The 20,947-nt window shown below is 33.6% G+C and overlaps 1 protein-coding gene across 1 annotated transcript in view; it reads right to left on the reverse strand.

Annotated features, from left to right (window-relative positions):
* The window catches only part of CFAP47 (cilia and flagella associated protein 47), a 442,460-nt gene that overhangs the window by 119,428 nt on the left and 302,085 nt on the right, over positions 1 to 20,947 (reverse strand). The window contains 4 exon segments of the mRNA XM_021669675.2: positions 2,595 to 2,706; positions 7,884 to 8,057; positions 8,661 to 8,804; positions 9,747 to 9,943. Coding sequence (XP_021525350.2) covers positions 2,595 to 2,706; positions 7,884 to 8,057; positions 8,661 to 8,804; positions 9,747 to 9,943 — 627 coding nt within the window.

Consider the following 20,947-nt stretch of genomic DNA (forward strand, 5'->3'; position numbering starts at 1 on the left):
ACGAGCACGTATGGCATTTGTTAATCTTTCACCTTGCATAGTTGTGAGCACATGATTTATCCATTGATTACTTATCTAGCTGTAACAATTGAGGAAAAGAAGTCTGAAAAATGTATATATACAGAGCTTCTGAAAGTAAAGTTGTTGTTGGAGCACTGACTCCTCAACCCTCCTGACCCCATCTGCCTGTCTTCTTTTCTTTCCGACGCACCCCCCACTCAGGTTGGAATCTTCTTGCTGGCAGAGAGTTCCCGGCAGTGGAGCTCAAACGACTGAATATTTGCCAACATATAAGAAAAAACCATCTGTTACAATATTTCAATAAGCAAAGCATAATTAGTTGAATGTCACCTTTGTTCATAACTACAATGTTTATTAAGGTTTTCCAAATTATAGGTCTTTAGTAAATAATTATATATAATTAAGAACAGAATTGAAAATGAACACAAAATTTTTTAAAAGTATCTGATGCATACACACATGTATATACAAGCATGCACATACATGGATACGGTTCTTTAACCAGCAAAAGCAGGAAAATTCCCATGTTTGAAATTTTTATAATCTAGTTTTCATTATATCACTTCAGATTAGTTAGCAGCTGTTCAGAAGCAATTGTATTTACACTGCTTAATCTATAGTTTAAGTCTATAGTTTAAGTCTTCCAATAGTAATATCAATAAAAATTAGAGCTAGGCTCCCTTTTACAGGCTGTTTTTCCAAAGCATAATGGCACAATTAATTTAATTCTAAGGCAGTGCCTTGGAAAGAGCTAATGTGATGACGTTTTATAAATATTTTTCAAAATTATAAAGCCTGTAAAATGGTTTGGATAGCCAGAAACATTAACCTAATTCATCCTCACTTAACAATGTAACCTGAGCTGCATTTAACTTCAACTGCCTTCTAAATTCTTTCAAACCAACATGTTAATAGTCCATATCTGAATAGTGAAAGTATGTATTGAAATATTGTGGTATCACAAAAGCTGCTAAAACCAACAACAACAGAAAAGATTACACAAAGGAAAGGCCTGCCAAATCTAATTATTTAATTTTTCATAAGTCTATTCCAATAACTTTAAGAGTTTGATTCACAGACCAGGGGCTTTGTGGCAGTTATAAACATTCTGAATTCAACAATATTTCACAGTTTATGGTTTCTTATGTGTTTCTTCTTATAAGTAGCAGAACTCACTGCATTCTATAGAACAGGAAACTGAGATTGACTATGCTTTATCAAAACTAATTATGCCAATTCTGAATGACTTGTTGCCTTTTACGAAAGACTAGTTAAAACTCTAAAATTAAGGAACATATACCAACTACTAGTACTGTCATTGACAATTATAATGAAAATGAAAATTTCACTTCTTATAGATTACCTAAAAAATGGTAAAACTATGTTACTTTATGAAAATGCTTGGACTAGGGACATTATAGCTCAAATCTACCTATCAGATGAGGACTTATTAATGGGCTTTGTAAATCCAAACACCTCAAAAACAAGGGGAATATTTCAGAAGATGCTAACAATTTTTGCTGTGTTGGCATTTGAGGTTAAGCACACTAGAAGCAGGGAGTGGGCATGGGCAGCTGTTTCTTCCTACATAAATTCTATTACAGTGGTAATAATTGGATCACTGTGGTTGTCATTCTGAAATTTCCCTTCTTCTTTGTAATAGCATAGGCATCCAGTATACTCTGCACTTTCTTCTTTGCAGCAGCTCTCTACCACTTCTATACTAGAAATACACCCTTCCCTCAAACACTTTGTTGAGGTAAGGAGGGATGAGAGGCTAGTACACCCAAGGAGCAGTAGATACCACTGCATATGTATGTATAGAAAGAATATGTGTATATATATATGCTTTCTAAACTTCTAAAGCTGTATCCACCTACCTACATTATGATAATTTCCTCAACAGTATCCAACTACCATAGGAAATTTAATTTTCTCCCAAATAGGACAACTTACTCCTTTGATGAATCATAATCCCTCAGTTCTAGCTGTTACTCCTTCTATCACTTCTTACCCCTCTCCCTTCAAAAAGTAATAGGAACACCTCTAAATCCTATTCCCATGTAAGTAATTTTATTTAGGGACCACTGGGGAAAACTGCATAAATACATACCTTATTACAGAAAAGAGAAGATAAAGGAAAAAAAATCACATATATCAAATCTTTAACTTATTTTTCATATATCAAGGAAGTGCCATGTGATGTTTTTATAATACCCAGTCCTGTAAATAAACATTCTCTTAAAACATCATTGGGTTGAAATACTGGTATAACTATTTAAAAGTATTTATCACATTTTAAATGTAAACACCCTTAATTAAATATTTCCATTTATAGGAATTTGTTCCACAAATAAGTTTGAATAAATGGCCAAGATAATATAGCACTAAACATAAACTGTGTGTATCAAAGCCCTGATTATTTAGAAAGCTAATGACTGAAATGTAAAATTAAATTTTCTTCTGAATCACTTAATAGAAAGAGGAAAAACAATTGCATTTCTATTTTGTCTCATCGTATTTCCATCCTTGTGTGTAGCAAAATGACTAATATTTTAAAATAAATATTATACCTTTCATTATACCACGTTTCCAAGGGTGCACATGTAGAATGTATGGAATTTGTTTATACGGGTATATGGTAATCTCTGGATTTCCCCACACTATCGGAAGATCTGTAGTCACCTAGAAAAGATAATTCAAAAACGAGAATTATGTAGGATCAACATAAAATATTTTTTCTATGCTTTAGTATGTTACACTACATGAAATTACTGCAACAAGTTAAAGCACAGAAAAAATTGAAATTTAATTTAAATACTCCCAACAAAATCATTCACTTTTTTAAAAAATGGCAAGCCAGAAAAATTCTACATCCAGTAGAAAAGAAATATAAGAAGAAACCTATTTAAAAATGGAACAAAGGAAACTATTCTTACAAAACAAATAATACTTATATTCTGCTACTACTTATACTAAGATCAGTGATGCTTAGAAAGTCTGAATATCTCTCATCGACCATGTACAATTGTCTTTAGGCAGTTTAATATACAAAAGAGATGAACCATTTCAATACATTTCTACATCAGTATTAATAAAACAAATAAAAAATATTTAAGCAGCATTTGACCACACCCTGGCTAAATCCAACTTTCAGTTTACTGGGTGCTTATCTTCCTATTACCCACTGCTCAGGCAAACAATAATCTACTTTGTGTCTCTACATATGAGCCTATTATGAACAATTATTAGAAATGAAATTAAACAGTACGATGTGGACTTCCGTCACTGACTTCTTATTTAGAATACTTTTTTGAATTTTTTAATACTTTTTTTTTTTTGAGACAGAGTTTTACTCTTGTTGCCCAGGCTGGAGTGCAATGGCGTGATCTCGGCTCACCGCAACCTCCGCCTCCCGGATTCAAGCGATTCTCCTTCCTCAGCCTTCCAAGTAGCTGGGATTACAGGCATGAGCCACCACGCCCGGCTAATTTTGTATTTTTAGTAGAGGCAGGGTTTCTCTGTATTGGTCAAGCTGGTCTCGAACTCCTGACCTCAAGTGATCCACCCATCTCGGCCTCCCAAAGTGCTGGGTTTACAGGCATGAGCCACTGCGCCCAGCCAACTTTTTCATACTTCTAATGGATGAGAAATTATATATATTTACGATGTACAACACGATGTTTTGATATATGTATACATTGTGAAATGGCTAAAGCAAGCTAATCTATGCATTATCTTACATAGTTATTTTGGTGGTGAACAAAAAATCTATTCTCTTAGCTCTTTTCAAGAATACAATATGTTGTTATAATTATCATAACAATGTTTACACTAGATCTAATACGTCTCTTGAACTTATTTCTTCTAACTGCAATTTTGTGTCCTTTGATTCACATCCCTCCAACAACTCCCCTCATCAGCCCCTGATAACTACCATTCGACTCTCCACTTCTATGAACTGAACTTTTTTAGGTTCCACATACAATTGAGATCATGCAGTATTTGCCTTTCTGTGCCTGGCTTATTTCACTCAACATAATGGCTTCCAGGTTCATCCATGTCACAAATGACAGCATTTCCTTCTGTTTTAAGACTGAATGGTATTTCTTTGTATATATATCACATTTTCTTTATCTATTCATTTGTTGATGGACACAGGTTGAGTCCATATCTTGGCTATTGTGAATAATGCTGCAATGAACATGAAAGTGCAGATATTTCTTTGACATACAGATTTCTACCCTTTTGAATATACACCCAGCAGTGGAATTACAGAATCATATGATAGTTCTATTTTTAATTTCAGGAAGAAACTTCATAATGTTTATCATAATGGCTGTACTAATTTAAACTCTCACCAACAGTTTAAAAGAGTTTCCCTTTACCCACATCCTCACCAAACCTTGTTTTTTAATTCTCTTTTCTACAAATCTTCAAACATTCCAGTAGTGTAGGGAAAGTCTATACATCACCATAGACTCTGGTAATACAAGTTCCCTTAGAGACAGCTTTAAACAATTTCTTATTTTCTTGGGCATTGGTCATACTTTCCTGTTTCTTTGTGTCCTTTTGCTTCATCTCGTAATTTCTTATTGAAAGCTACTTTTTATATAAGGTAATATAGTCACTTTGGAAATCATTTCATGGCCTCCTAATGGTTAGTTTTTGCTGTTCTTGTTCTTGTTTTGTTCTTTTATGGTTTAATGACTTTTCTGAACTAATTCTGTAAAGTCTGTATTCACTGTAGTATGTGCCCATGGAAGCTCTGCTTGGTTGGGTTAATGATCAGCAAAAATTTGCCACAGGTTTCTATAAATGGTGAAAGAACCAATAAATCTTCTACCCTTTGACAAGGAATAATATATGTGTGTTGTTGTATACCTTAAGTACTCTAGTAGTTTAAAACTCTGACTTAGCCTTAATTTTCAGCTCTCACAATTTCTCTATGTCAGCCAGAGGTGAAAAACTAGGACTCTCAGGGCTTTCTCAGGCATGCACACAATCTTGAACATCCATGTGGCCTGCCTGTTCCCCAGGAAAATGCCAGAGATTTTTAAATCCCCTAAGGGCATTTTATATTCCAGATCTTCAAGTTTTTAGCCAATCTCTTATTAGCTGCTCCTGTTATTGCAGCCTCAGGCAATTGCAATGTTAAACAATTACTGGTAAATAATTTAGACAAATGCTCTAAGGGATAGGGCCTATCCATCAGAGTAAACTCTGAGACAAGTCAAACAATGATAATGCCTTCCTTGTGGGATGCTGCTAGAGAACTTGGAAAAAGATCATTTTTTTTGACTGCAAAGCTGCTGGTTTTCATAGTTACTACAGTTGCAAGACTGAAGAGCTAAGGAGAGAGGGTTAGAAGTAATCCAAGTAAAAATGCCACAATACATCCTGCTCTTACCAGAATTCCGAGTTTTTCTTAAATATATACTCCTTAGATTATTTCAAGTCATTAATTTCAAGATCACCACAAAATTTGATTTTGACAAGTTTTTGCAGAGTTTTCATTGCATTTAAAAAATGTATTTACAAAGCTTCTTGCTTCACCTTTGTGGAAGTCCCACATCTCTTGTCTTCTTTATTGTATAATTATTTTCTACTACTTTGTTAATTTGATAAAATTTTATAGCATTTACCTATTTCATTTATGTTCTCTAATTTTTAGCTGCCTCTTTTATGTTAAAGAGGTCTCAACTTTCAGCAATAAAATAAAACGTATATTAAAAAGCTTTTTAAAAATACAAAGCATTACAAAAATAGTTACTAGCACCAATGAAAAACTGAACAAGAAAAGATTTAAAAGAATATACTGAGTCTAGTCTATGGTAACATATTATCAAAGTGGAGTGGTATAGCAAGCAGTTGAAAATGAAGTGCTGAAGCTAACATATACCTCTTGAATAAACGTATGAATTTGTTATTTGTATTTAGATGACAGCTTGAAGCCAGGAAACTGCCAAGTGGGAGGTCATATAGAATTAAGGATGCTTTTGATGCATGAAACTTGAAATCAGAAGATTAGATGAATAAAAAGACCAGATAAGTAATAATCAAGGCTTGATTATCACTTAATAATCCAATGTTAAGGAATTAATGTCAAAGAAATAAGAAATGTAGAATAATATAAAGGGTGAATAACATTAAGAAGGTAGGTCAACAGTGTCAAACATTACAGGTTACCTGACGAGTTCATTGAGGTCACAGCAAAGGAAAATCAATGAAATAAAAGGCAACCTGAGGAATGGGGCAAAATATTTGCAAATTACATAGGTGATAAGAGGATAATAGTTAAAATGCATTAGTGCATTTTCATGCTGCTAATAAAGACATACCCAAGAATGGATAATTTACCAAGAAAAAAGATGTTTAATGGACTCACAGTTCCACATGGCTAGGGAGGACTCATTATCATGGTGGAAAGCAAAAGACATGTCTTACATGGCAGGAGGCAAGACAGAACATGTGCAGAGGAACTTCCCTTTATAAAACCATCAGATCTCATGAGACGTATTCATTATCATGAGAACAGCATGGGAAAAACCTGCCCATATGATTCAATTATTTCCCACTGGGTCCCACTCACATCACATGGGAATTATGGGAGCTACAATTCAAGATGAGATTTGAATGGGGACACAAGCAAACCATATCATAAAATACAAGGAAAGCACAACTCATCAGAAAAAAAACACAAACAAACAAAAAACATATATTAAAATCCAGATATCCCAAGAAAAAAAAGGGAAAGGACTAGGTTTTGATTTTGAAGGTAAGAGATGGCACTAAATAATTTTAGCTAGACGTTGAAAGATAAGAGTTTCATTTAGAATATTACTTCCATTTGCAATCTACCAAGAAGGAAGAAGAAAACCAAGGCACATGTTAATCAAGGTTACACAAAAAGCAAAGAGTAAACCCAGAGAACTTACAAACTTTTGTAGTCCCCTCTAAAACTGAATTCAGGCACCTACAATGTGTAGATATTTGAAGTTTCTTTTGAGCATCCTATTGAGCAAGTAATTATTTGTAGATAAATGTAGGAGTGAGTGGAAAATGTTATTTAAAGATTGGTTTAAACAAACCAAGTGAAGATGGTAGAGTAAAATGCTTCACAAAAAATGAGGATATAGGTCAGGCACAGTGGCTCATGACTGTAATTCCAGCATTTCGGGAGGCCAAGGTGGGTGGATAACTTGAGGCCAGGAGTTTGATACCAGCCTGGCCAACATGGTGAAACCCCATCTCTACAAAGAAATAGAAAAAGTAGCTGGGCACGGTGGCACATGCCTGTAATCACAGCTACTTGGGAGGCTGAGACACAAGAATCACTTAAACACAGAAGGTGGAGGGTTGCAGCAAGCTGAGATCACACCACTGCCCTCCAAACTGAGCAACAGACAAATAAAAAAATAAAATAAAAAATAAATAAGTAAAAGGATGTAAACAATTATTTATTCCTTAATATTTCCACTATTATTCACCTGGTAAATGATAGGTTATACTTCTGAAATTTTCTTGTGCCTACAGATTTCACATTAAAATTTTAAAACATGTTTCTAAATATTTTTGAAAACACCTTTTATTACCATGTACAATTTTTTCAACGAAAAGTACATGACTCAAATAAGTAGATTTTAATGTGCTTCATTTATTTCATCCTAATTCAACTTTATAATTGAAATTATACTTAAAAGCTGTTGGACTAACAATAGGTAGGACTGTAAACATCTTATGTGACATTGCTTCTCTGATTAAGTAAAATTAAATGTTTAAAAATAGTTTGTAATTATTATATTTCATATAATCCACTACATTCAGAAGAAAATACTTTCACACTACAAATAAATTCTTACCTTAAATGTAAGGGCAGTAGTTGCAAAATCAGGCAATATTATACGTCTTTTTGTCTCATTGCCTACTTGACATTTCACAGTGATGTGGTCCAAGGCTGCAGGTTTTTTTCCAACCCCTTTTATGCCAAAGATGTGCTCCATACCATTTACTTCATTTTGTAGAATAAGTTTACCCTATGAGAAACCAAATAAATTTCAGGTCTAAAGGAGTCACAGTTAAATGTTAACTTCTGGTATCTTATTAATCTTGTGTCTGCTTAATAAAATAAGTTTGTAGAGAGGTGTTAGCCATTGACTTTTTCAACACACAAATACATGCTTCTACTGAACACATAAAGACAAATTTCTGGTGAAAAGTCATTTATTTCTCATTATCCCCTCTAAATTACAGAGTATATATAGGCATTCTCATACACAGCAATTATATGCATGTCTACTTCCATGTAAAAGAAATATCATCTTAAGAAAGTATTTTCTGATAAACCAATTTCTTTAATGAATAGGAAGCAAAGTAATTATCTTACTTTATTGAGCACATTGTGTAAAACTAATTTGAATGCTAGTATTCAAAGACAAAAATATTGTTACTTTTATGATGTTTATGCCTCAAATTAAAACATGTGTTAAAGTTTTAAGTAAAAATAGTCAAATTCATGGAAAATATTAACTTTTCTGCTAAAAAGTTGTATTATCAATTAAAAGACTAATGTCATATATTAGTTTATTAACTAATGATAGTATTAATTAATACTGGGGAAAATATCAATGAGTTCATACCATAATGACACATTCCAAAATAGGTTTGAATGTGAGAGGATATTTCACAGTTTCACCTGATCGAACACATAAAAAAGTAGGTCCATAAAACCATTCTCCTTCTATAGTAACTTGACATTTCCATTCATTCATTGTTTGATTTTTCTAAAGCATGGAAAAGGTACAAAAATATCAGAGAGATGACATTGATGAAATTGAATTACACACAAATTCTTGGTAATTTTTATAACATTATATATTGTATTTTTAATTGCATTTCTTAAGAATCACCACTGGAAAGTCATTTGTTAAGAATAAATATCAAAAATATAAACATAAGGCATAATGATGACTACATGTTCTTTCTAGGTCATGTAAGAGCACTGCCTAATAGATCTATCCAAGGATTATTTAATATCTAAAGAAATATCCCTTTGTCTCACTTACTAATTACCATTAAAATGGTAAAATGGCCTTAGAGGACATACTTGACTCCTAATTAGAGGTAATAACAGGTATTCTAACTGGTAGATTGCTCAAGTAGCAAAGATTATATATGTCATCAGAACAAAAATTCATGCTTCAGATTGACTCTTGTCATGCCTTTAATAATTAAATAGACAAACAAATAAACCAGAAAAGTCAATTTATCCCTCTAAAAATCCAAAGTTCTTTACAATTACCTTACCTTCTTTTATACTATATTGTCACTTTGACTAAAAGTAGCCAAGTTACAGCCAATCATTGCTCTCAGTGCCTATGAACCCATCTTAACCAAGTGTTAGATCACAATAAAATTTAGAGTAGAGTGATCTGAGAGTCCACAACTCTGCTTGTTGAAGTAAGAAGGAATTTCACCATACATTAAGGACATTGGAGTTAATTGCTTTAAGCAAAGAGATTCAGCAGAAGTGATTAATGAGATGAGTCTCATAATAACATTTATATTTCAAAAGAGATTTTGACATAAATATGAAGAAATAATTGACAGCAGATAAGACAATCAGAAATTTGTAATAATTCAAGATGAGATGAGAGGTCTGGAGGACTTTAATTGACACAGTGGCAATGAGAATAAAGAAAGGTACCAAAAATATTTATACATACTATTGGAATATTCTGAGTAAGAGCTTCAAATGCTGGTGTTTCAAATTTGAAGCTGGCCTCTGGTTGTTCTTCATTCACAATACCTTCAACATAATAGGCACACACATCATATCTTGACTGCAATAAAATTTTACAAGGGTAGCGTCCAGGAAGGAGAGGAATAAACTCTAAAGGAACTGGAACAGATCGATCTGAATCTATAAAAATAATTTTAAAACAGTTCATTTAAAATCACATAAATCATAAAATCATCTTGGTAAGCAATACTTAATATTATTGTATTAAATTGTACTGCATAACCTAGAATAGGTTTCACTGGATAACACACTACCTCTAAATCTCCAGGGCTTACTATGCAAGCTTATTTATCAATTCGAGTATATCTATTGCATAGGTCAGAAAACAGTCTGCTCCTCAAAATTACTCAGGACTCCCTACTGTGAAAGATACCACTATCTTGCAGCTGTACCGTAAGGAACATCTCTGCTCCTTGGCTGAGAGGTAAGGAGAAAATGAATGGCTGGAATTTTGCTCAAGAACTTTTAAGTTTTCAGCTCAAAATTAATACACATTACATTTAAGTGGCCAGATCCAGTTTTGTGACTTTATCTAATTGAAAGGGGGCTGAGACATAAGGAAATATATGCAATATTAGATAAGCTTTACTGTCTGCCACATTTCAATGACTTAGAGGTGCTCTGTCCCATAGCAATGAAAATAATTTGCAAGTTGGCTAGCAGACAGAAATAATTTTTTCATAGTTAATAACCTAGGGAATCAGAAAGAGGCATCTGTAATTAATACTTCTCATAACACCTTGTTATAACATTTACCTCAGGTTAATAGCTAGCTTTATTTCTTATGCTAGGTGGGCTATCTATTCACATTCTTTCCTTTCAGGCAACACCACTTTTTCTCTGAAGGTCACCATTTTCTTAGTCTCCATAAAGTGAGAAAATAGTTATAAAAATTTGGCAACCCTAAAGTAGAATACAATATAAGTAAAAATTTCATGGATAATGCCAAAATATTTAGATAATCGATGAACAACAAATGATTTTAAAAAATGTCTGATGCCTAATTTTGTGCGAGGAAGTTCTCTGAAACCAAGAAAACAAATCAAGCATATAAATCAATGGACCAGACACAAATTATGACATTAATTAGCTACAATTTTAATTCTCTCACATTGAATACTTCAAATGTGAAAGGTGACATGTTATTTTCAAATGCAATTAAATTTATATGCCAAGATATGCAAGAACATTTATATGCAAGAACATTAACTAGTCTAAATCCTTTAAAAGAGTTTATGTGTGTGTTAGAAATTATACATTATGTAATGTTATGTATCTTCTTAATTGAAAATATACAGAATATATTGCATGTCTATGTTGCTATATGTAATACAGTGTATATAATGTATAATGTTACATTTAATAGTACATATTAAAACATGCTGATAATGGATAACATTTGAAATCTGTATTACATCCGACAAGTCCAAGACTATCAGCTGGTATAAGGAGAAAACGGTTACTCTCAAAGGCTGTCAGAATGTTATTTTTATTCTATCCCATTCAAGTATAAACCCAATTTTAGAATACATTTTTTTTCTTGGCAAAAGGGACTCCAAACACATTCTACATCTGTTCTTCATTGATTACTTTTATACTGAGAGAGGTATTTGGGTTGTGGCAATCACAATAGAACAAATCAGGACAGAAAATTATTTGATCAAACATTGTTTTAATAACAGAAATAAAGAGAACTTATTTTTTTCTTGGATGAACAGCATGAAATAAAAATATTTAATATATATAATTTAAATAGAATTCTATTAATTTAAATGTATTTTATTTTAACGAGAATTAAACTGGAAAATTTTAAGAATTATACAATATGTATTATTTTCATCAAAGATAAAAAAACTCTAGCTATTTAACGGTAAACAATCATTGCAGCACACAAGTTCAAGTATAAAATTTCCGTCAAAAGCTTTATGCTACTCATTACTTTTTCCAAAAAAAGTTCATTTCCTAATGATTACTGAGTCTGAAAGTTAAAGCCAAAGACATTCTTAAGTGTACATTTTCCAACTCATAAAATGTTTATGAGCAAGGATCTTAAGGACTACACAATGTCAGCCCCTCTCTCTTACAAATCCAAAAACAAAAACCATTATAATAGTGGAATGTGTGGAAATTATAGTTTTACTTTTGATGATATATTTATATATCAATATCTGTTTCTTTTTAAATACCAAAAATAATTTTATTGAATTGTTTAAGAAACATAAGTAGGGATTATATATATTATAAATAAGAGATCACTTCTGGGTTAAGATATTTATTTGCCAGTATTTGAGTCCCCCTCAGATGTAAACTAGCGGAGGTAGAAACCATTTTGATCTTCAGAAATTTTACTGGACACATTGTGCCACCATATCATAATGGAACTTGTTTTCCTAAATTTATTTCCAATTCCGGGCTGTAGCAAATGCTGTCTATGCCTTGATGTGTCCCCTTTACGTATGCCTTACAAGACATGGATTTTTGGATAACTGTGACTTCCTCCTTGAAATTTCTCTCTAGACACAGAATGGTACTCAATCCTTACACAGATCAGCTAGAAGTGGTAATAAAAGCCTGCAGGAGCAGTACCAAACCAAAAATTGATCAAAATTGGTAAACAACAACAACAAAAAAAACAACAAAAAAAACCAAATGAACAAAAAAAACCTGTTTTCTTGTCCTTTGGTTAGAATAACTCTGAGGTGAATTCGACATCAACTTCCAGAAGTCCCCAGTGGGACTGAGCCCCAGTTAACACCCACAGAATTGGTTTCTTTTTGCAGTCTCCCACTCCACTACTTACGATTTGATATCACCTCTCAAACTACTTGCTCTCAAGACCAGATCTCAGCTTAACACCTGCCCTAAATCCCAGGATAAAGAGGTTCCTGTCCTGCTCTTTATGCTTTCTATGGCCTTACTCTGAGCCTTCTCTGGCATTACCTCTTTACAGGTGCAAAGAATACATGGGCCCAATGGGACAGATCTATATGGATCCCAGTCCCGCCCATGGTTCAAATTCGTGAGACATTATAATTCACAATCCATAGTGCCTTGATCCTATTTACAGTGCTTTCACAAGACTCTTCCCTAGGCCAGTCCTCCTGATAGAAGACTCCTAGAACTGTGCAGTAACTAAGAGGTCACTCTCAGGATAGTGTGGAGCAAGAGTAAGTGTATGGGCTGATATATCCACGTGTTTAAACGTAAGAACCATTAGAGTGCATGTTAGAGTTTAGAGACGAGAATGGTGTGGGCACCTGACTAGCACCCAGCTACCGTGTGCTGTCATTTTCTACTGCAAAACTCTAAGGAGTCAAAACATTCTCAATTCAAACTTAGTCTTCAAAGTTCTTATAAAGTTAGATTTGTTAAAATGGAATAATAGAATGTATTCTATTTTGAAATGTGTTAGTTTGATTTATACATTTTTAAAATTTAGATGTATGTTATGTGGGCTTGCATTTGTACTCTTGACTTGGACATAACAAATGTTAGGGACTATCTGGATCTGTCCCTTCCATCCCTACTCAACTCAGATGTAGTTAACCTGTTACCTTTCCTTTACAAGTGTGGCAATTATCAGGATTCTATATTTAAGGTAACCGAATATATGCAAATTTACCAAAAATTACAATTACTGAAGAAAATAAAGAAACATAAAGAAATAATTTATAGAAGTAAAGACTACATCATTTCATTTAATTTTGATTATTGGAGGAAATCAGTGCTGTCTACAGTTTTTCAAATAACCCATGAAAAATATACTATGTTTAGATCCTAGAATAGTTCATAGTTGGAACAAAAAATCAGTATCATTGTTATGGTCATCCACCACTGCATAACAAACTACCCCAAAACTTAGTGATTGAAAGCAACAACCATTTATTTGTTCATAATTATGTAGCCTCAGCTCATTTGGGACAGCTTATCATCCCCACATGGTACTACCTGGGTAGTTTGACCTGTGTGTATCCTGGATATTGACTGTAGTCTTTGCACCTCAGCTGGGAATTCTGTCCATGAGCACTCTAATCCTGTATGAGATGAGCCCAGTCATTTTTGATAGAGTACAGAAGAATTATCAGCAGCAAAAAAGAGACTAATGTAAAAGAGGCTATCAAATATCTGCCTCTTTCCCATTCCTAAATGATCCATTGTCCAAAGCAAGTCACATGGCCAAGACCAGGTCAATGAGGCAAGTGAGACTATAGAAAACCTGTGTATAGGCAGATATGATCCATTTGGGCTTTTACTTTAATAATCTACAATGCCCTAAGTGCAGCGAAAGAGACATGTATAAAACTGGTGACCTAAAAAAGATAAAATCAACTGAGATTTAGAAACCCTTTTGTTCAGTTTTGGTTCCAATTCTACATTGTGTGATCTTAAGCAAACAACTTAAGGTTTTTTCAAACTCAACTTTTTCTTTTTTTCTTTTTCCTTTCATTTTTCAACCACAAGTTTATTTTCTAAATTTACTCCATATATTTTTAATATCAGAAAGGGTTTATTCCCCACCCCCCCGCCACCGGAAACAAGGTAGTCCCTCCCAGATATTTTTGGCATGTGATTTTAAAACGGAAAACCATCTAAAAATAGTTGTGAAAGCTAAGACATAAGCAGTATTTTAATATTCTCCCACCTATTTAAGAACATAGATTTTTTAAACAGTTTTTAATTTTATAATTTTTTAAATTTTAGCTTTTATTTTAGATACAGGGGGTACATGTGTTGAATTTTTATATGGGTATATTGGACCCAGGTAGTGGGTATAGTACCCAATAAGCAGTTTTTTAACCCACACTCCCCTCCAAACTTCTTAATCTGTTTCAATGAGTGGGATTTGATTAACAGTTTTAAAAAAATTATATTTTCTGGCTTAGATGTACTGTTTATGAACAATATTTAAAATTGAATTAACTTATTAAACAAAGGAAACTGGAGTTAATCTGGTGGAAGTAGAATGAGGAGCTAGAAATCCCCATTTACTTCCACAGCCTCGCTATAGATAAGCCAAAGTACTTCAAAAGAATTTTTGGAGTTCATAGAATATAATTTGGTTAACTAATTTATTAGACTTGTTTCTACCTTAATATGTCATAACTGTATAAAAACACATTCAACATGTGGAAAAGATAAAGTGATATAGTAAGTTGAACACTGCCTTCTACAGTAGTTTTTGGTATATTATTAGCAGATAGTAAGAGCTTTTAATTCAGAAAATGAACAATCAAGAATGAATAATTGTATTTATTACATGTATATATAATTGTATAATATTTATTATAAATAGACATGAATAATTATATTTTAGAGAATTTTTTGGCTTGTTAATCACACTGCTACCTACTACTGAAAACTTTTAATATAGGCTTTTGTTCAATTACATAAGTCAAACGACTAACTTACCTGCTCTCTTAGGCCATTCTTGCATTTCCCAGAAATACCTGAGACTGGGAAATTTATTTAATTAAAAAAAGCTTAATTTCCTCATGGTTCTGCAAGCTATAAAGGAAGCACAGAAGCATCTGCTTGGCTTCTGGGGAGGACCCCGGAAACTTACAATCATAGCAGAAGACAGAGCAGGAGCAGGCATCTTATATGGCAGGGACACGAGCAAGAGAAGAGAGTGGGGGGAGGCACCATACACTTTTAAACAAGCAGACCTCTCTAGAACTTACTCACTAACCTGAGTACAGCATCAAGAGGATGGTGCTAAACCATTCATGTGAAAACGCCCCCATGATCCAATCACCTCCTACTAGTTCCCACTTCCAATACAGTGATTACAATTTGAAATGAGATTTGAACGAGGACACAGATCCAAACCATATCACAGGTAAAGTGAAATTTTTCCCATTTTACTTACTTTATTATTTTTTTGAAGGCACATGAGTATCTGACTCATACTCTAGAAAAGTAAGTGATTGTGCACTAACGACTGCTCATTACTGTTTCCTCTTTAATAAAAATATGAAATGTGGCCATAGATATTAAAAAAAAAAGAATTCAGCAATTAAAAAATTTAGTGTTTATTTTGTAAAAAATTTGTATTAGTAGAAATTTTGTTTAATAAGGTCCATGCAGAAAACTAAAAAAAAAAAAAAAAAAAAAATTTTCTGAGGTAGATTTGCTGCTTAAATTGTTATATTTACTATAATAATAAAATAATAAAGACCTATGCTTATTGAAAAATTCAATTTTTAAAATATTGGTTAAAATTGGTTTTATTACTTAAAAAGAGGTTGAACTTCTTTTCCTTTTCTATCACCAGCAAGATTTAAAATAATATAATACTTAGGGGGAAAAAGACAGAGTGATAAGAAGATAGAGGGGAAGGGAAGAGGAAAGAAAGGAAGAAAATAAGAAGAAAGGAGGATAAAAATAAAGGAGAGGGGAAGTAGGAATTGAGGAAGGAAAAGGAAAAGTATTTGGAATACTAAAAGTATGTCATGTGACCCTTTTTACCTGATCAGCCTCAAATGCCTGAGAGCCCTGGACTTGCCTTCCATGAAGTTCGTAAGTATCTGCCAGCAGGGCAGACTGGTGTGCAGTTCCCTGTCTGATTTTACTGAAAAGTTGTAAGTGCACTTTCTCCCAGGTGCCCTAAAGCACAGGGAAAGAAGGTCATAGACAGATGTCAGAGCACTGTAGTATGTAAATGGCAAGGATGGCCAATCATTACCAGCACAGCAAAGCTAGCCTTAACAGCTACAGTAAAACCTATTCTTAATAATTTTGTTGTTCAAATCTAGTAGGGCTTTACTAATTTTCTGTCTGCTTCATCTGTCAATTATTGAGAGAAGTCTAATAAGATCTTCCACTGTAATTTAGAATTTGTTCATTTCTGGTTTTATACTAATTTTTTGCTTTATACGTTTTGAGAATATGTGTTTAGGTATAAATAATTTCAATTTTTTTCTCTAAGTTGGATTTTTTTCCTTTTTTAAATTAAGTAATACATGTATTTACCATAAAGTCTACTTATTTTAATATTAATTTATCTATGCTAGCTATTTTATGATTAGTAAATATGTGGTATAGGTTTTTTGATATTGTACCAGGTAATTTTATAAACAGTATAAAGCTACATTTTAGCTTTCATTGTGAAAATATCACCGTTTATCATTTAGTCTGCTCATATTTATTGTATTAATGATATATTTGTGTTTAACATTTCACTTTATGCCATACTTTACCACATTTGGTTCTTTTCTATTGAATTCATCAAGATTTGTTTATTTTCATTTACGTCTCTACTGGTTTAGAAATTATACATTCTATCTCTATACTTTTCATCACCCCAAATAGTCAACATCTATACTTCACATAAAAATATCTTACAATAATTCAACCCTGCTCCCTAAAATGTAAGAACCTTACATGTCTACAATGGCAAACCCTTCCTTCTAATGTTGTCTAGTAATTGAGCTCACTTTGTTTTGATAACACTTGAATTATTTATTCTTATTATTGCTACAGTCAAACCCTCATGGGAGTTACCCACATTTACTGATTATTTCAGTAACCATTGTTCTTGAATCCCAAATCTTTCTTTTGAATTCAGTTTCCTTCACCAATAAGAGGCCTTCTACTTGTTCTTTTACCAAAATCTCTTGAGTTTTAAATTGTCTCAAGTTCATTGTTGAATTACAAATGTTTTCATTTCATCTTTACTCATGAGTGTTAGTTCACTAGGATATAAAATTCTAGACTGGCTGTTGATTTTCATCAGCACTATAACACTATTGTCTTTGGATTCTAATATTACTGCTGGTAATTCTGCCTTCAGTATAACTTTTGTTCCTTAAAAAATCATCTGCCTTTTTTCTCTCATTGCTTTTTGGAATTTCTCTTATCTTTGCCATTCTATGGTTTAACTATAACCTATCTATGTGTAAATTTAGATATTCTATTGTCTTCTGGTATTGTAGAAAATTTATTTTTTTTTTTGAGATGGAGTCTCACTCTGTCTCCAGGCTGGCGTGCAATAGCACGGTCTTGACTCACTGCAACCTTCACCTCCTGGGTTCAAGCATTTTTCCTGCCTCAGCCTCCCACATAGCTGGGAATACAGGCGTCCGCCACCACGCCTGGCTAATTTTAAAAAATATTTTTAGTACAGATGGGTTTTCACCATGTTGGCCAGGATGGTCTCGGTCTCTTGACCTCATGATCCGCCCAACTTGGTCTCCCAAAGTGCTGGGATTACAGTTGTGAGCCACCGGGCCCAGCCAGAAATTTTATTTCTGCTTTTCCTTATTCTCATTTGCTCCTAGTAAGAGAAGAGATTTATCTGTCCTAGGTGGTCACTTGTAGAGGACATCATTCCATATTTACTTTACAGTAATCTCTTAGCTCTAACTATGGAGATAACTCAATATGAAGACATTGGGCACATTTCCTGTATCAAACAAGCATCTACCTATTAAATGTAGGTAGGGTATTTGTTTGTTTTTCCTGCACTGGAAGTTCTGTAATGATTTAAGGAAAAATTCACATCTTTATATATATATATATATCTTCATATATCTTTCTGTTAACAGGTTGAGTATTGCTTATCTGAAATGCTTGGGGTCAGAAGTATTTTAGATTTAAGAATTTTTCAGACTTTGGAATCCACACATATGCATGATGAGATAACTTGGGGATAGGGCCCAAGTCTAAACAGAAAATTTATTTATGTTTCATGTACACATTATAACCATAGCCCGAAGGTAATTTTACATGCTATTTTAAATAATTTTGTTCATGAAATAAGTTTTGACTGCCTTTTGACTGTGACCTAATGTGAGATCAAATATGAAATTTTCCACCTGTGGCATCATGTTGTGATCAAAAAGTTTCTGATTTTGAGCATTTGGGGTTTGGGAGCATCCAAATTTTGGATTTCCAGATTGGTTTTACTCAATTTATAACTGATAATGTGAACTCTCAAAATCTGAGACAGGTCTGAGTTAATTTAGAAAGTTTATTTTGCCAAGGTTGAGGACTCACATCCACGATGTGACAAAGTCTCAAGAGGTCCTGACAACATGTGCTCAAGGTGGTAGGGGCACAGCTTGGTTTTATACATTTTAGGGAGACATGAGACATCAATCAATATGTGTAAGATGTACATTGGTTCAGTCTGGAAAGGAGGGTGAAGGTAGGACAACTCGAAGCGGGGAGGGGCCTTCCAGGTCATAGGTAGATAAGAGACAAATGGTTGTATTCTTCTGAGTTTCTGATTAGTCTCTCCAAAGTAGGCAATTAGATGTGCATTTATCTCAGTGAGCGTGAATAGAATGAGAGGCAGGTTCGCCCTAAGCAGTTCCCAGCTAGACTTTTCCCTTTAGCTTAGTGATTTGGGGACCTCAAGATTTACTTTCCTCTCACAATAAACTCTTGTCCCAACAATAATACTACAACCAAAAATATAACCCCAACTGCTTAGCCAACTGAACGGACCCCCTCTGGGCCAAGGGAAACCTGAAAACCTGAATTACCAGGCATGATGGAAAGGGAGGCTGGACATGCTTTGTTATACCCTCTCCCTTTTGGAGTTTAGACACAACTGACCAGCATTAAGATTAAAATAGATATCATAAGACTGATGAAAGAGACTCTGTGTGGCAAAAAAATACCAAATTCCAAACTGACTCTGGTATAGCATTACATGACAAAAAAAAAAAAAACCCTGAATGAAATAAAATCACTTTACCCCCAAATACATGTCTTTGACATATTTTGAAATGGCCTTGCAAAGCTGTCTTTTATGGGAGTAATTTTGCATCTAAAGAGAATCTTCATTAATGCATGTAGGCCTTTCCTGATCTAGGAGAGATTAACTAAGCATCTGACACCTTCTAAGGCCAGAAAAAAAAAAGCATTTACCATCTATTCTCTCTAACACTTGCTATCTGGAAGCTTCATCTATATAACAGGAACCTTCTACAACTCCATTTATCTTAACTCAAGCATTTCTTTCCAGGACTGAAAGTCTTTAGCTTAACTCTTTAACCCAATTGCCAACCAGAATACCTTTTAATCCTTCTATAACTGTAATAAGCCCTCCCTATCCTCACTTTGAGATGTTCAGCTTTTCTAGGCCAAACCAATGTATACCAACATGTATTGCCTTATGTCTTTGCCATAACCTGTCTCCCTAAAATGTATAAAACCAAACTGTAACTCAACCATCTCAGGCACTTTCTCAAGATCTCCTGAGATGGTTCTCCTGTCGACAGTCCTCATATTGGCTCAGAATAAAGCTTTGTAAGTATTTCACAGAGTTTGGCTTTTTCATCAACAAAATGCACCACAACTCACTTAGACTATTCCCATCTCTGCCACCACTACTACCAGATCTTCATGTGAGATTCCATACATCATTGATAGGGTGATGCTCCACCAGATAATCCCCTACAGTTGTGGTCATCTTTGGGAATTCCTCATAGGATACATGGAAATGGCTGGCTGCTGTTGAATTTTTGGATTTCTGTAGGCCTTCATGGGTCATTTAGGAGGGGACCTATCAAGGAGTTGTTCTAGCTTGATGGCATTTTAAATAGTAAGCTTTCTGTAATTTTCTAGGAAGACAAAATTACCCAAAGAAAATATCTGACATAAGATTTCACTTTCTAATCAGCCCCTCCATAAGGAAGGAAGCAAGGGATTGCTGATAACAAATTAACTTTGTATTTTGCATTTTCATTTCTGAATACCATAAACTTTCTCTAATTGTCCTGTATTAAAAATAAAATCTGTTTTGAACAGAGTTTATTTTTAAGTTCTTGCAGACTGATTTACTAAGTGTGTAAATTAGTATGAATGAGCTGCTAGCACACCAATAAACAGCATGTTCTCTAGGACTTAAAATAATGGAAAAGACTACTAAAATTTCTGATTAAATGCCTCCCTAGATATATAATTCTAGAGCATATGTTTACCACTGAAGACCTAACAGAAAGAGTAAGAAACTTTTTAAAGTTCGCTTTTTTTACATGCCAGCTCTCTGTCTATAAATATAAGGCAATGAAAGGCAAAGTGAGTCATTTATCAAACTGAAAATATATTAAAACTATAAGGATAAAGAATATATGCAGTCTTGGATATTACCATTATGTTGATTTGGTTCTATTA

The sequence above is a fragment of the Aotus nancymaae genome, unplaced genomic scaffold (genome assembly GCF_030222135.1).
Source record: "Aotus nancymaae isolate 86718 unplaced genomic scaffold, 86718_ANA_hifiasm-v0.15.2.pri h1tg000058l, whole genome shotgun sequence".
Lineage (NCBI taxonomy): Eukaryota > Metazoa > Chordata > Mammalia > Primates > Aotidae > Aotus > Aotus nancymaae.